The sequence below is a fragment of the Ranitomeya imitator genome, chromosome 4 (genome assembly GCF_032444005.1).
Source record: "Ranitomeya imitator isolate aRanImi1 chromosome 4, aRanImi1.pri, whole genome shotgun sequence".
Classification (NCBI taxonomy): Eukaryota; Metazoa; Chordata; class Amphibia; order Anura; family Dendrobatidae; genus Ranitomeya; species Ranitomeya imitator.
This window is the reverse complement of record NC_091285.1, coordinates 201,896,494-201,911,880: the sequence shown is the minus strand read 5'-3', so window position 1 is coordinate 201,911,880 and position 15,387 is coordinate 201,896,494. Positions and strand designations below refer to the sequence as shown.

The 15,387-nt window shown below is 38.8% G+C and overlaps 1 protein-coding gene across 11 annotated transcripts in view; it reads left to right on the top strand.

The window, feature by feature from the left end:
• Positions 1-15,387, top strand: part of MYBPC1 (myosin binding protein C1) — a 194,854-nt gene that overhangs the window by 166,951 nt on the left and 12,516 nt on the right. For 6 of the 11 annotated variants that reach the window (XM_069764290.1, XM_069764282.1, XM_069764288.1 and 3 more), the window contains one exon: positions 227-413. In XM_069764290.1, coding sequence (XP_069620391.1) covers positions 227-413 — 187 coding nt within the window. Of the gene's footprint in view, positions 1-226; positions 414-1,946; positions 1,991-4,944; positions 4,985-15,387 lie in introns of all 11 variants that reach the window. The other 5 variants (XM_069764291.1, XM_069764289.1, XM_069764287.1 and 2 more) reach the window with 2 other exon arrangements.

Sequence of the window (15,387 nt, the reverse complement as noted above, 5' to 3'; positions counted from 1 at the left end):
GTTCAGCTTTGCTATCTTTGCACTATAACCTTTACCTAGTATCCTTACTTGAGACAGGGTCACTTCACTGTTTATGATTCTCCTGTCCCTTTAGCCTAGATATATGGTTATTTTTTTCACATTATGTTTGGGGCAAGCATTTGACACAATAGGAAGTAAGCTTGTATAGGTGCCGTGAACTAAAACATAATGTTCTTTTAATTTATTTTTTTTCTATTACTTGCAGCCTAAAATTACCTGGATGAAAAATAAAGTGGTTATAATGAATGACCCCCGATACAGAATGTTTGGCAACCAAAGTGTATGCACATTGGAGATACGTAAGCCAAGCCCGTATGACGGTGGTACATACACATGCAAGGCAGTCAATGATCTGGGTGAGGCTGAGGTTGACTGCAAACTTGAAGTGAAAGGTAAAATGTTTCATGTGCATTTAAGCTTCATACAAATGCAATGTAAGGTAACATTAACGTCATTTAGCACCGACAAATCCTGTAGTGCTGTATTCTCCGGCTTAATATTATCTTTTTATGTCAGGCAAATACACATACAAATACAGCTAGCATTGTACTTTCTGGTTAATCTTTTTATGACATACTATATTAATGTTACTTCTTAGCTGAACATTTAAAGGGAACCTGTCATGTTGGATAGCACTATCAACCTGCAGATAGAGAGTTAATCTAAAGTATAGCACCTGGGAGAAAATTAACTTTATTTCTCCTGGGAGCAGCCGGCTTTCAGTTATTCAGGTGTGCCAGCATAGCTACAGACACCACTAACAGCACTGTAAGCGGCTGGTGTAAGCATGTCCCAGCAGTTTGACTGACAACCATCTTTGCATTGATGTACTGCAATGCTGGCTGTCAATCAAAGTACCAGGGTTTGGTTACAGTTACCGCTCACAGGCACGCCTGTATAACTGAAAGCCGGCGGCTCCCAGGAGTTAATTTTCTCCTGGGTGCTGGACTTTCAGTATTGCGGCCAGGTACCTTCCTAATTCTATTAACCTGCAGATTAACCCTATATCTGCAGGTTAATAATGTTACCGACCTAATAAGTTCTCTTTAATGCAGAAAATTATTAAAAAGAAGGTAACTTAGTAATTGTAATTGTTTATGCATATACTGAAGGATGGCTTTCTTCCTGATCTCTATTAGCACATCACGTGGTGCACTATACTGTAGACTCCAATTGTCACTTAGACAACAAGCATACTTTTCTACTTGACAAAAGCTAAAGTTTTTTGCATAGATTTACTCCTTACATGACAAAAAAAATCGAGCAAGCTCCTGTGAGAATGTTTATAGGATACACATTTGATTGGCATCTAGAAAAATGACGAGCTAAGCTTCCAATAACAGGTAAGAATGGGAATGTATTCTAGATGGAAATATGGATGTAGTAGTGATAAGTCAGTATTAATGGGGTTTATTTTGGAATCTTATTGGGGTTGTCTACTCACATGATATTGATGACTTATTCAAGAGCGACAGTGGCAGCAAACCATTGAATAGAGCTGTGCTGTTCTGCCCTGTTCCATGTACACATCTGACCACCACCGGAGCTAATCACAGCTGATCTGTAGAAATGCCTGGTGTCGCATCCCCTCGATAACTGATCACCTATCCTGAGGAAAGGTCATCAACATCATATGTCCCAATTCAACTTAATAATTTATCCTCATAATTTATCTTAATCCAATTAAAAAATCGTAGAAGAGAAATTACAATCTATTTTAAAAACTCAATCACATCATCTACACATGTCAAAAACATTTCTAACACATTTCTGCTAATTCCTTTGCCAATCCACTGGTAAGAGATCTCTCATCAGAGCGAAAGGTAGTGTCCCAGATTACATAAATTAACCATAAAGCAAATGACCGTACCGAAAATGAATGAAACAATACCATATATATCATTTGACATGTTCTAATTCTACAGGCTCAATAGGCGGAGAACCATTCGACTTGTGGAAACAGAAGCAGGTTTACCACACAAATATTACACTCAGTGATACCACATCATGAAATAATCCGTGCTCACATTAAACCTGACTTTGCATGCAAAACTGGTATTTGTAATCTGAGGCCAGATTGCAAATCTTGCTTCATGGTAAAACATGCCCATATTCATTTTACCATGAATGAAATAAATAACACTCAGTATAATCTCTAATAGAAAATAAAAACACAAAATCTATATCTTAAAATGTTTAAATATTAAAAATTCCATATTCAAAATTATGGATGATACATTATGGAGCTCATGTATCAAGACTGGTACAGAAGCATCATACTCATAGCAACCATATGGAGTCCAAACTAAAGTCTCAATGGTTACCATGGGTAACATGGATTTTGTTACATGAGGCCCAAAATGATATAATTTAAAGGGGTATTTCCAGCTTATATGTGATGGCTTTGGGACCCTCATCAGCTCTCAGACTGAAGGGGCTTGCAGCCACCCGGTTGAGCAGTTGGCTTCTTTCACTTTAATGGATATGTTATGCAGTTTCCATGCATAGCTGGAGTCTATGATGCTACTCTTCAAGGATAAACAGTGAAGGGGTGACAGTGCTACACTAACACTGGGGTCCCTTCAGTCTAGCGCTGGGGCTCCTAGAGACTGTACCTCCACAGGTCAGGGTGTCACAACATTTTGATATGCCATTACTTTTGAAGTTGGCAATACCCTTTTAACTACTGATTAGCATAAATTGATCTATTACATAGTATAGCATCTGAATTTGGAAAATAATAGGGTCCATTCACAAACAATTTATTTAGCTGCTTTTAATAAATTTAACACCTATGTTTTCATGGTGTCTTATGTCAGTCCGAGAACAGAACAGCTTCAAATACACACATGGACAAAACTGTTGGTAGTCTACTGTTAAAGTAAGAAAAACCCCACAGTGGTCACTGAAATAACTTGAAACTGCCAAAAGTATTTTCAATGTAAATTTACTGAATATCAACTAATGAACATCAGACATTGCTTCTGAATTATGTTTCGACAGAAAATAAAAAAAAAAAATGTCATTGATAAAAGTGATGATACCCTTAACTTAATATCTCGTTGCTCAACATTTTGAGGCAATCACTGCAATCAAATGATTTCTGTAACTCTCAATGAGACTTCTGCCCCTGTCCACGTGTATTTTAGCCAACTTCATGTGATCAAACTGCTCCAGCTGTCTCAGGTTTGAAGGCGCCTTCTCCAGGCCGCAGGTTTCAGCTCCTTCCACAGATGTTTAATAGAGATTAACTGTGTATTTTGGGTCACTATTCTGTTGGAGGACCCATGACCTGCAACTCAAACCAAGCTTTCTGACACTGGGCAGCACATTTTACTCAACAATTTTTTGATAGTCTTGAGATTTCATTGAAGCCTGCACAGATTCAAGACACCCTGCGCTAGATGCAGCAAATTGTCCCCAAAACAAAACTGAGCTCCATGTTTGACAGGAGGTGCAAAGTTCTTTTTTTTGCATGTTTCTTTTTTTGTCTGCGAACATGGAGCTGAGGTGACTTGCCAAAAAGCTCCAGCTTGGTCTCATTCTACCTGACATTCTAACAGAAGTATCGTGGCTTGTAAAGATGCACTTTGACAAATTCCAGCCTCGTTTTTTTATGATTTGCTTTCAACAGTGGTTTCTTCTTTGGTCGTCTTCCACGAAGTCCAGTTTAGCCAAGACTGTGACGAATGGTGCGATCTGACACTGATATACCTTGACTTTGGGGATTCATCTCTAATCTATTTGGATCTTATTCTGGGCTCCTTGGTTACCATTTGCAAAATCTGTCTCCTCAATTTGTCATTAATTTTCTTCTTGTGGCCACATCCAGTGAGGTTGGCTACAGGCTACTTCTGAAGAATATGTGCAACTCTGTTAACAGGACCACCAAGCTGTTTGGAGATGGTCTTATAGCTTTTACCTTTAACATGTTTGTCTATCATTTTATTTCTAATCTCCTGATACAACTGTTTGTTTAGTTCATTTTTAGTGTAGTGCACAATGATACAAAACAGTACAGTGACTACTTTTCACCCTTCTAATAGGCAGCCTGATGGAACATACCATAAGTTTGTACACATCTGTGATGCTAATTAGAGGACACACTTTAGTTTAACATGTCAAATTATTTTCAATCTTTTCTAGGGGCTATCATCTTTTTTGTCCAGGATATTTTCATTAGTTTTTTTCTGTTGAACCACAACTCAAAATCAATTTCTTATTTTTATAAGTTGATATTCAGTACATTTTAATCGAAAATTACTTTTGTCAGTTTCAAGTTATTTCTGTGACCATTATGCTTTTTTTTACTTTACCAGAAGGGTACCAACAATTTTGTCCATGTGTGTCTGACCAATAGGCTGTTGATTTGAGGTTAGGAGACGAGCACATGGTCCAGACATTCTTGTCCGTACTCAGACCATGAATGTCGGATGTGAGAAACCGATCTTGGACAGCGGCAGCAGGTCTCTGGTCATCTTAATGCCAATTTGGCTTCTAAAAGCAATCTTTGTTAATGAACCCTAATATCTATTTACATTATCAATCAATATTTAAAGTATACACATATACATTATTTCTATAAAATAATCTATATACAGTATGTATATGTTTATATATTATATTAGGTGTGATGTGTGTGTCTATAAATATATATGTATGTGTGTATATATTTATATATTCTTTTAATTAAACTGACCTTTTCCAGAAAGGTTAACCTGGTAAAGTGCTTTCATTTGAAACATCTGTGTGCATTAATATGATGTTATTAATTCATTTATGAAATATTCTTGGGTTCCATTTTCCATATGCTTTATCCACATTTACTAAGCTCTCATGACATCTCAGCGTGCTCCATTCAGTAATCACTATGTTCTTTCTTAGCTTCTAAATGTTCATTACTTCTCTTTCTCTCTCCCTTAGTTGCACAATAAGGATTATTGAATGTGTATTGTCACCTAAGGTAAGCTTTCATATGGTCATGTCATATGAAGCTTATGTCTTTCCATGCAGTCCATTACTGACTGACATTTCCATATCTAATGGTAGTTTGCATTATGTGCTAACACACTATTTTTGTTGCTTCACAGTTTAAAAAAAAAATGGTAGAACATTTTACTAATAATATTGGTTGATTCTGGTTTTCTTAATCACAAGGTTCAGATTTTTTGTAAACCACCTAGGCGTTTTTATAATCTGTGGAAACTCGGCTTGGCTTTTTGTATTTATACACCACAAAGTCACATTATAACAGTTGAATATCAATATGTTGGAGAAGATATTGGAAATCAATCTGCAATAACCAATGATGCCAATATCTTTACATTTCAGAGAATAATTGGGGTCAAATAAAATTCCAGACTTCTCATATCCTATTATTCCTATTCTTCAGCATGTCCATCCTGCAGGCTTGATAACTATGGACAAGAATACTATGGACCCAATTCATTATTGCATTTGCACCTTTTTTGTGTTATTTTTGGTGTTTTTCACTTACTTTTCATGTGTACCTAATTGTTAATCTAACCCCTTGACGACATGTGACATATAGGTACGTCATAGGTCGTTTATCCCACTTTCATGTGGGCTCAGATGTTGAGCCTGCATCTTTTCCGGCACATGACAGCTGATCTGATTTGCTGTCATGTGTCCCTAACAGCAGCAGGTGGAATCGCAATCCACCCGTGGCTATTAACATGTTAAAGGCCATTGTCAATCTCTGATAGCGGCATTTAACATGATTGTGCAGGAAACACATGACAAACTCAGCACATCAGCACCCCTGTCACATGATCGTGGGGCGCCGATGGGTTGACATGACAACCTGGGGTCTGCAAGAGACCCCTGTGGTTGTTATTGCTGATCCATTATGAGCTCCGCCCCGTGGCCGGCATTCATAGGAGATGATCATTTCTGCTGCACAATGTAGGACAAGCGATTAGACAATTGCAGCTTCAAGTCTTCTAATCAGACTATTGAAGCAGGTAAAAAGTAGAAAAAAATGTTTTTGAAAATATTAAATAAAAAAACTTAAAAAATATAAAAACTCAAATCACCCCCCTTTTGCCACATTCGAAATATAAAAATAACACAAAAAAATACACATATTTGGTATTGCCGCTCTCAGAAACGCCCCATCCAAAATATAAAAAATAGTGATTTTGATAAACAGCGTAATGAGAAAAAAAATCAAAACGCCAGAATTAAGCTTTTTTGGTAACTGCAGCGTTGCAATAAAATGCAACGTTGCAATAAAATGCAATAACAGGTGATCAAAGCATTATATCTACCCCAAATTACATCAATAAAAGTGTCAGTTTGGCACGCAAAAAATAGGTCCCCACCTGGCCCCAGATCCCAAAAAATGGAGACGCTTCGGGTTTCGGACAATGGTGCTTTTTTATTTTTTTGTATTTATTTATTCATTTGTTTACAAACTTACTTTGGAATTTTTTTCACCACTTAAATAAAAAAGAACTTAGACATGTTTGGTATCTACAAACTCGTACTGACCTGGAGAATCATATTGGCAGGTCAGTTTTACCATTTAGTGAACATGGCACACACAAAAAAACAATTGAATTGCACTTTTTTTTGCAATTTCACCTCACTTGGATTTTTTTTCCTGTTTTCCAGTACACGATATGGTAAAATCAACTAAAAAGCAATTTTATTTTGCACAAAAAAATCATGAGCTCTATTTTCACAAATTTAACACGAAAAATGTAAGTGAATACAACAAGATAAGGAAAAGAAAAGTGACTTAAAGGGAACCTGTCACCCCCCTCAGTCGTTTGTAACTAAAAGAGCCACCTTGTGCAGCACTAATGCTGCCTTCTGACAAGGCTCTTTTAGTTATGATGCCTGCACAAGCTGAAATAAACATTTATAAAATGTGCCCCCTCATACCCTGAAATCGCCAGGGAGGTGGGACTTTCCTTCCTAATCAGATGCAGCACAGCCGCCACTCTGGGCCTATGCGCGCCGGGCGCCACCTCCTCTTGCTGCATTATCGTCCCCGGCGCCTGCGCTGTAAGTACAAAGGGCAGCGCAACTGTACACGCCCGAAAAAAAAAAACTTAATGCACAGGCGCTGGGGACGATAATGCAGCAAGAGGAGGCGGCGCCCGGCGTGCACAGCCCCGGAGTGACGACTGTGCTGCGTCTGATTAGGAAGGAAAGTCCCACCTCCCTGGCGATTTCAGGGTATGAGGGGGCACATTTTATAAATGTTTATTTCAGCTTGTGCAGGCATCATAACTAAAAGAGCCATCTTGTCAGAAGGCAGCATTAGTGCTGCACAAGGTGGCTCTTTTAGTTACAAACGTCTGGGGGAGTGACCGGTTCCCTTTAAAGAAAAATTGGAAATGATGTATTGGGTCCTATGTGTTATACTGATATTTTCCCTGCTTTAATAATTTATTTCTTTACTTGTGAACTAAAAGTCATCTTCATATGTACTGTTCATTTCAATTTACATATGAAAATGATGCAACTGTCAGCTACTATATGTGGAATTAAGGCATGATAGCAAAGCTAGATGTCATATCTACAGTAGCAGATTAATCTACACATCATGTGGACATGACCACTGATACATCTACATGTATCTACATGGGTATGCGGTGTCATTCTCATGGTATTTTGATGGGAGATTAATCTTCGTGTGATGTTATATACAATTGATCACCAATTCTTATGCAAATATGACATTACAAAACACAGCAGTTACACTTATTATGAATCCTAAATACAAGCACTTTATATATATATATGTCAGTTTGCTGGGCTCTAATGACAGTATTGAAGTTACACAGGTAATTATTTTAGTCAAGCTACATTTTCAACTCACTCCTATTCAGTTATGACTGACTACTTGGTTACAAATATTAATTAAGAATTAAATTATATTTTATTGTTGGTGGCAATTGTAAAGACCTCTTTTCCCCAAAAAACAAACTCACTTCTGAATCACTAAATACAATGGTCTCTGCCGTTGCATTACTTACTAAACTGGTTCAGTTTGTATCCTCTTAATATATTGTAGTCACCATATTATAAAGCACTGTGTACTTACAATTGCTCATTTTGCCTTTCTACCCAGAAGATTTTCCTCTTTTCTCTGCTCTATGTAGAAACAGGAAGTCTCTTGTTCCTGCAGAAATCATTCCCCTCTTCAGCTTCTGACCCAGCTGCCCACTTCCCACTGCCAAGGACTTTTGCAATGACTTATGACTCATACAGGGATACGAGACTTCCTGTTTCTACATAGACCTTAGAAGGATTCAGCTAATCAGTTTTTAACCCCTTTTATCCACAAGGGTGGTTTGCACGTTAATGACTGGGCCAATATTTACAATTCTGACCACTGTCCCTTTACGAGGTTATAACTCTGGAACGCTTCAACGGATCCTGATGATTCTGACATTGTTTTCTCATGACGTATTGTACTTCATGATAGTGGTAAACTTTCTTTGATATTACCTGCATTTATTTGTGAAAAAAATGGAAATTTGGTGAAAATTTTGAAAATTTAGCAATTTTACAACTTTGAATTTTTATGCCCTTAAATCACAGAGATATGTCACACAAAATACTTAATAAGTAACATTTCCCACATATCTACTTTACATTAGCACAATTTTGGAACCAATTTTTTTTTTGTTAGGGAGTTATATGGGTTGACCAGCAATTTCTCGTTTTTACAACACCATTTTTTTAGGGGCCACATCACATTTGAAGTCATTTTGAGGGGTCTATATAATAGAAAATAACCAAGTGTGACACCATTCTAAAAACTGCACCCCTCAAGGTGCTCAAAACCACATTCAAGAAGTTTATTAACCCTTCAGGTGTTTCACAGGAATTTTTGGAATGTTTAAAAAAAAATGAACATTTAACTTTTTTTCACAAAAAATTTACTTCTGCTCCAATTTATTTTATTCTACCAAGGTTAACAGGAGAAAATTTACCTCAACAGTTGTTGTACCATTTGTCCTGAGTATGTCAATACCCCATATGTGGGGGTAAACCACTGTTTGGGCGCATGGCAGAGCTCGGAAGGAAAGGAGTGCCGTTTGACTTTTCAATGCAAAATTGACTGGAATTGAGATGAGACGCCATGTTGCTTTTGGAGAGCCCATGATGTGCCTAAACAGTGAAACCCCCCACAAGTGACACCATTTTTGAAAGTAGACCCCCTAAGGAACTTATTTAGATGTGTGGTGAGCACTTTGACCCACCAAGTGCTTCACAAAAGTTTATAATGAAGAGCCGTAAAAATAAAAAATCATATTTTTTCACAAAAATGATCTTTTTGCCCCCAATTTTTTATTTTCCCAAGGGTAACAGAAGAAATTGGACCCCAAAAGTTGTTGTTCAATTTGTCCTGATTACGCTGATAGCCAATGTGTGGGGGTAAACCACTGTTTGGGCGCATGGCAGAGCTCGGAAGGGAAGGAGCGCCGCTTGACTTTTCAATGCAAAATTGACTGGAACTGAGATGGGACGCCATGTTACATTTGGAGAGCCCCTGATGAGCCTAAACATTGAAACCCCCCACAAGTGGCACCATTTTGGAAAGTAGACCCCCTAAGGAACTTATCTGGATGTGTTGTGAGAGCTTTGAACCCCCAAGTGTTTCACTACAGTTTATAACGCAGAGCCGTGAAAATAAAAATTCTTTTTTTTTCACAAAAATAAATTTTTAGCCCCCAATTTTGTATTTTCCCAAGAGTAACAGGAGAAACTGGACCACAAAAGTCGTCCAATTTGTCCTGAGTACGCTGTTTGTTTGTTTGTACGCTGGGAAGGAGCGCTGTTTGGAATGCAGACTTAGATGGATTGGTTTGCAGGCGTCACATTGCATTTGCAGAGCCCCTTATATACCTAAACAATAGAAACCCCCCACAAGTAACCCCATATTGGAAACTAGACCCCCCAAGGAACTTATCTAGATGTGTTGTGAGAACTTTGAACCCCCAAGTGTTTCACTACAGTTTATAACGAAGAGCCATGAAAATAAAAAAATAATTTTTTTCCCACTAAAAGGGTTTTAGCCCCCCAAATTTTTATTTTCCCAAGGGTAACAAGAGAAATTGGACTCCAAAAGTTGTTGTCCAATTTGTCCTGAGTATGCTGATACCCCATATGTTGGGGTAAACCACTGTTTGGGCGTACGGGAGAGCTCGGAAGGGAAGGAGCGCTGTTTTATTTTTTCAACGCAGAATTGGCTGGAATTGAGATCGGACGCCATGTCGCATTTGGAGAGCCCTTGATGTGCCTAAACAGTGGAAACCCCCCCAATTCTAACTGAAACCCTAACCCAAACACACCCCTAACCCAAACACACCCCTAACCCTAATCCCAACTCTAACCATAACCCTAACCACACCCCTAACCCAAACATGCCCCTAACCCTAATCCCAACCACACCCCTAGCCCCAACCCTAGCCCTAACCCTAGCCCCAACCCTAACCCTAGCCCCAACCCTAGCCCTAACCCTAACTTTAGCCCCAACCCTAACCCTAACCCTAGCCCCAACCCTAACCCCAACTCTAGCCCCAACCCTAACCCTAGCCTCAAACCTAACTCTAGCCCCAACCCTAGCCCTAACCCTAATGGGAAAATGGAAATATCTACTTTTTTAATTTTATTATTTTTCCCTAATTAAGGGGGTGATGAAGGGGGCTTTGATTTATTTTTATAGTGGGTTTTTTAGCGGATTTTTATGATTGGCAGCCGTCACACGCTAAAAGACGCTTTTTATTGCAAAAAACAGTTTTTGCGTCTCCATATTTTGAGAGCTATAACCTTTCCATACTTTGGTCCACAGAGTCATGTGAGGTCTTGTTTTTTGCGGGACAAGTTGACGTTTTTATTGGTACCATTTTTGGGCATGTGACATTTTTGAACACTTTTATTCTGATTTTTGTGAGGCAGAATGACCAAAAACCAGCTATTCAAGAATTTCTTTTGGGGGGGGGGGGGGTGTTTATACCGTTCCGCGTTTGGTAAAATTGATAAAGCAGTTTTATTCTTTGGGTTAGTACGATTACAGCGATACCTCATTTATATCATTTTTTATGTTTTGGCGCTTTTATACGATAATAACTATTTTATAGAAAAAATAATTATGTTTGCATCGCTTTATTCTGAGGACTATAACTGTTTTATTTTTTTGCTGATGATGCTGTATGGCGGTTTTATTTTGCGGGACAAGATGACGTTTTCAGCGGTACCATGGTTATTTATATCGGTATTTTTGATCACGTGTTATTCCACTTTTTGCTTGGCGGTATGATAATAAAGCGTTGTTTTTTGCCTCTGTGTTTTTGTTTTTTTTACAGTGTTCACTGAAGGGGTTAACTAGTGGTCGGGTCGTTACGGACGCAGCAATACTAAATATATGTACTTTTATTGTTTTGTTTTTTATTTGAATAAAGAAATGTATTTATGGGAACAATGTTTTATTCTTTTTTCTTTATTTAGGAATATTTTTTTTTACACATCTGAATATTTTTTTTTAACACTATAACATTGCCCCAGGGGGGGACATCACATTATAGTTACAGATCGCTGATCTGACACTTTGCACAACACTGTGTCAGATCAGTGATCTGACAGGCAGGGCTGCAGGCTTATCAGCGCTTGCTCTGAGCAGGCGCTAGTAAGCCACCTCCCTGCAGGACCCGGAAGGCCCACCGTGGCCATTTTGGATCCGGGGCCTGCAGGGAGAAGGAGGTAGGAGACTCTCGGAGCAACATGAGCCCTCTCCCTGCGCGATGCTTCCCTGTGCCGCCGGAATGCTGTGATCATGTTTGATCGTGGTGTTTCGGGGGTTAATTTGCCGGGAGCGGTCCGTGACTGCTCCTGGCACATAGTGCCAGATGTCAGCTGCGATAGTCAGCTGACACCCGGCCACGATCGGCCGCGCTCCACCCGTGAGCGCGGCCGATCGCATATGACGTACCGTCCCGTTGGTGGTCATACGGGCCCGCCCCACCTCGACGGGATAGTACGTCATATGTCAGAAAGGGGTTAATGACGGGATGTCATAGACCTAACTGAAAAGAAAAGAATTAGCTGGGTAGAAAGGCAGAATGAGTAATTGTAAGTCCACAGTGCTATATAATATGATTGCAATATATTAAGAGGAAAAAATTTGGATGAGAGTGCTTCTTTAAGGAAGGAGTAGTGTTACTCAGAGCATTAAAGTGTACCCTCAGCCAAGGATGAAAGCTTGACCATGCACTTGAATTACTAAGCTTCCCATATACTTAGGATAGCTGTCAACCCACTGCTTATGTGGCTGATATTTATTGCTCCAAACTCCACCATAGACACTGGGTTCGGCCAACCATGTATGTGTTTTGAATAGGAGGTGGAAAATAGCCACTCGAAGATTAATCTGACAATCTTCTCTCTTTGATGGGAAAGTTAATAACCAACATAGCTTTCTGTGCCATTCATGTAGAGTCAGGATACCCCTTTATATATTAGATGGCCATGCTGATTCACCCGACAAACATGCTTATGGGCAGCCATGTTTAAAGTCATTATGTGTAACAGCTTAGTTTGCTTTGATTCTAGATGGCCCATGGTTTAGATTCGAGGACAGGAAGTAACTATATGACCGCTAACATTGACAGCCATATTACCTAGTATGGTGGCTAGTTTCTTTATCACCTAATAATTCCCTTCCACTTTCAGTTCATTTTTACAATAAATCATAGTAAGTCAACTCAATGCTTTCCACCCCTTAGTACTTTAAGACAATTCTCTAAAGAAATTCAACTACTAATATGTTTCTAATAATATAGATCACTGTTATAGAGGACATTGTCACCAAGTCAAAAGTATGCAGTTTTTGCTGTTATTTTATTACCGCTGCTCCTCTGAGTATTACGTTTGTTTTTAGTTGTTTTTTAAAACCCTCCATACAGTCCCAGAGATATGGGTCTTTATATTTAGTGCTAATTTTGATGGTGTTTACAAAGGGGCATGGCTCACGGGAATCTCTGGGGAACTACACATAAAGGTCCTCAAAGGAATACTCAGGGAAGCCACAGGAAACATATGAGAGCAAATATGATCACTACAGTATAAATGAGCCTTCCTTGTTTTTGCAAGTAATATGTCTAAACATAGTATTTTATGACTGATATCCTCAGCATGGCTGTACTTTGCATAGGATATTGGAGTACAGTTTGTATTTTCAGTAATATTACTGTTACATATCTGAAGCTCATTTTTGCTATTGAAAGAAAATTGCAGCTCAATAAATCTGCTGCCAGAAATATTAATATATTAGGAAAGTAAAATACAGTATTCAAACATTTACCATCATTAAACACTTTCCTTTCAATTCAATAGTAAAATTAATTTCTGTGTTTCTCAAATTGTTCATTGTTGTTATTTAGTGTTTGTTTTACCTACCGTAAATCTTTTTCTGCAATCCTGAGTGACAACTATTACAGCCAATGACGTAACTTGAAGCTTATAGACCCCATTGCAAAATATCCTACAGGTCCCCCATTAGCACTGGTCTTTAATAGTATTGGTATTCTCCTATGGTCCAAAGAGTCCCCCCTGAGGTTCAATGGCACAGGTTAGTCTTCAGTCCCCACATATATTATAGATTTGCTCCTGATTACAGTTTTTACAGGGCTTATCATCTAGTTTCCAAGAGACATTCTAATGAATCTTCACTCTTGAGAACAGTTTCCTGTTTTTCTTCTTTTCATTCTGATTAGCTCCAATATTATACGATGATGAATTTCATAACATATCTTTATTGAGGCCTGAGTTTTCTACTTTTCTTCCTTCCTTTTTAATTTAATGCTTTTAGTATACAACAGGGATCAAAGACACAATGAAGAAGGTAAATGGTTTACAATATAACAAACAAAAGGCAAACCGGTCCATAAGAAAATATACCATTGTATAAATTTTTCCAACAGACTTTTTGGTAAATATTCACCATTGAGCACAGTTTCCTGTTTTATTCTGATTAGCTACAATATTATACATTGATGAATTTCATAACATATCTTTATTGGGGCAGCAGTTTTACTTTTCTCTCTTCTTTTTATTTGACTGCTTTTACTCTAAAAAATGGATCAAAGACTCGGTGAAGAAGGTAAAGGTAAATAGTTGGAGGTGGAAGCAATAGGAGACTCTTGTAGTTCTAATGGTGGCCCTGAATGTTCGTGGGTACTAAAATCAAATGATACGTTGGCTGCTTCTGAATTAACAGACGGTCTAATATTAACCTGATTCCTATTACCAATGGAAACAGGTGTATACTGGGTGGAATTTGTGTTAGTATAAGTTGAAAAAATTTCCGAACGATCTAGCGTATTGTGTGTTGGAGTTTCATTGTATTCATCTAGGACTACGAGGTCCATAGAAGCTTGATGTATACTAGCAGAAGGCGAATGCGTTTCTCGGCAGTACGCCATATTATCAGAGAGTGCATTAGGCACCCTATCTCTGTGAAATTTCCTCACTTTTTTGGCTATGATTTCTTTCTCTTTTTCTTTTAATCTGATCAGTATGCTATCAGTGAGAGTTTGGAAGTCAGCCAAGTTTTCATATTCATCGAGCTGTTCAAAAAGCGCAATAATTTGTTGGCTCGTATGATTCAATTTTATCCTCCGTTTTTCTATGATAAATTGCAAAGTTTGCTTTGAAAAATTATTGAACATATCATCCCAGTCTTGCTGTATTATTGCTTCCACCTCCAACTATTATGCCCCACTATCTCTAATTGATGATACGGATGACACCTTTAGGAGCAATGAATTACCTGGATCAAGCCAGAGCGCAAGTACGGCACCTAGTCTAGGAACTCATAATGGCTATTCAGATAAAAATAAAAGATTGATGGAAGTAAAATATGGCACTAATACCCCCATTACTCAAAAACGACAACAAAAAAGACCAGAAGGGGTTACTAATAATAATAATAAAATTAAAAATAACCCCAAAAAAATCTCCAGCCTTATACCAAACAGAGGTAGAGGATTTAAAACACAGACTAAAATCACTCGGGATTGGGGGCGTGGCCTGAACGTCCATGTAAGCGGACGCGTGACAGAGCGCTCCCGCTGCTAACGCTGAGTTTATCCTGATAAGCCGCAGCTGAGCGGCGATTCAAAGCGCTTACCGGCTGCAGGAGAGTCCCGGGAGTGCGGCGGTGAATAGCGGCGGCCCCGAGATCGGCAAACATGACCAGGAGGAGACAAAGAGACGCCGGAGCCGGCGAGGCAGGGACCGGCCAAGATGGCGCCGACGCCAGGGAGAAGGCGGAGAAGGACAACGCGGCATGCCAGAAAAGAATGGCGGTGGCGGCAAAGCTCCAGC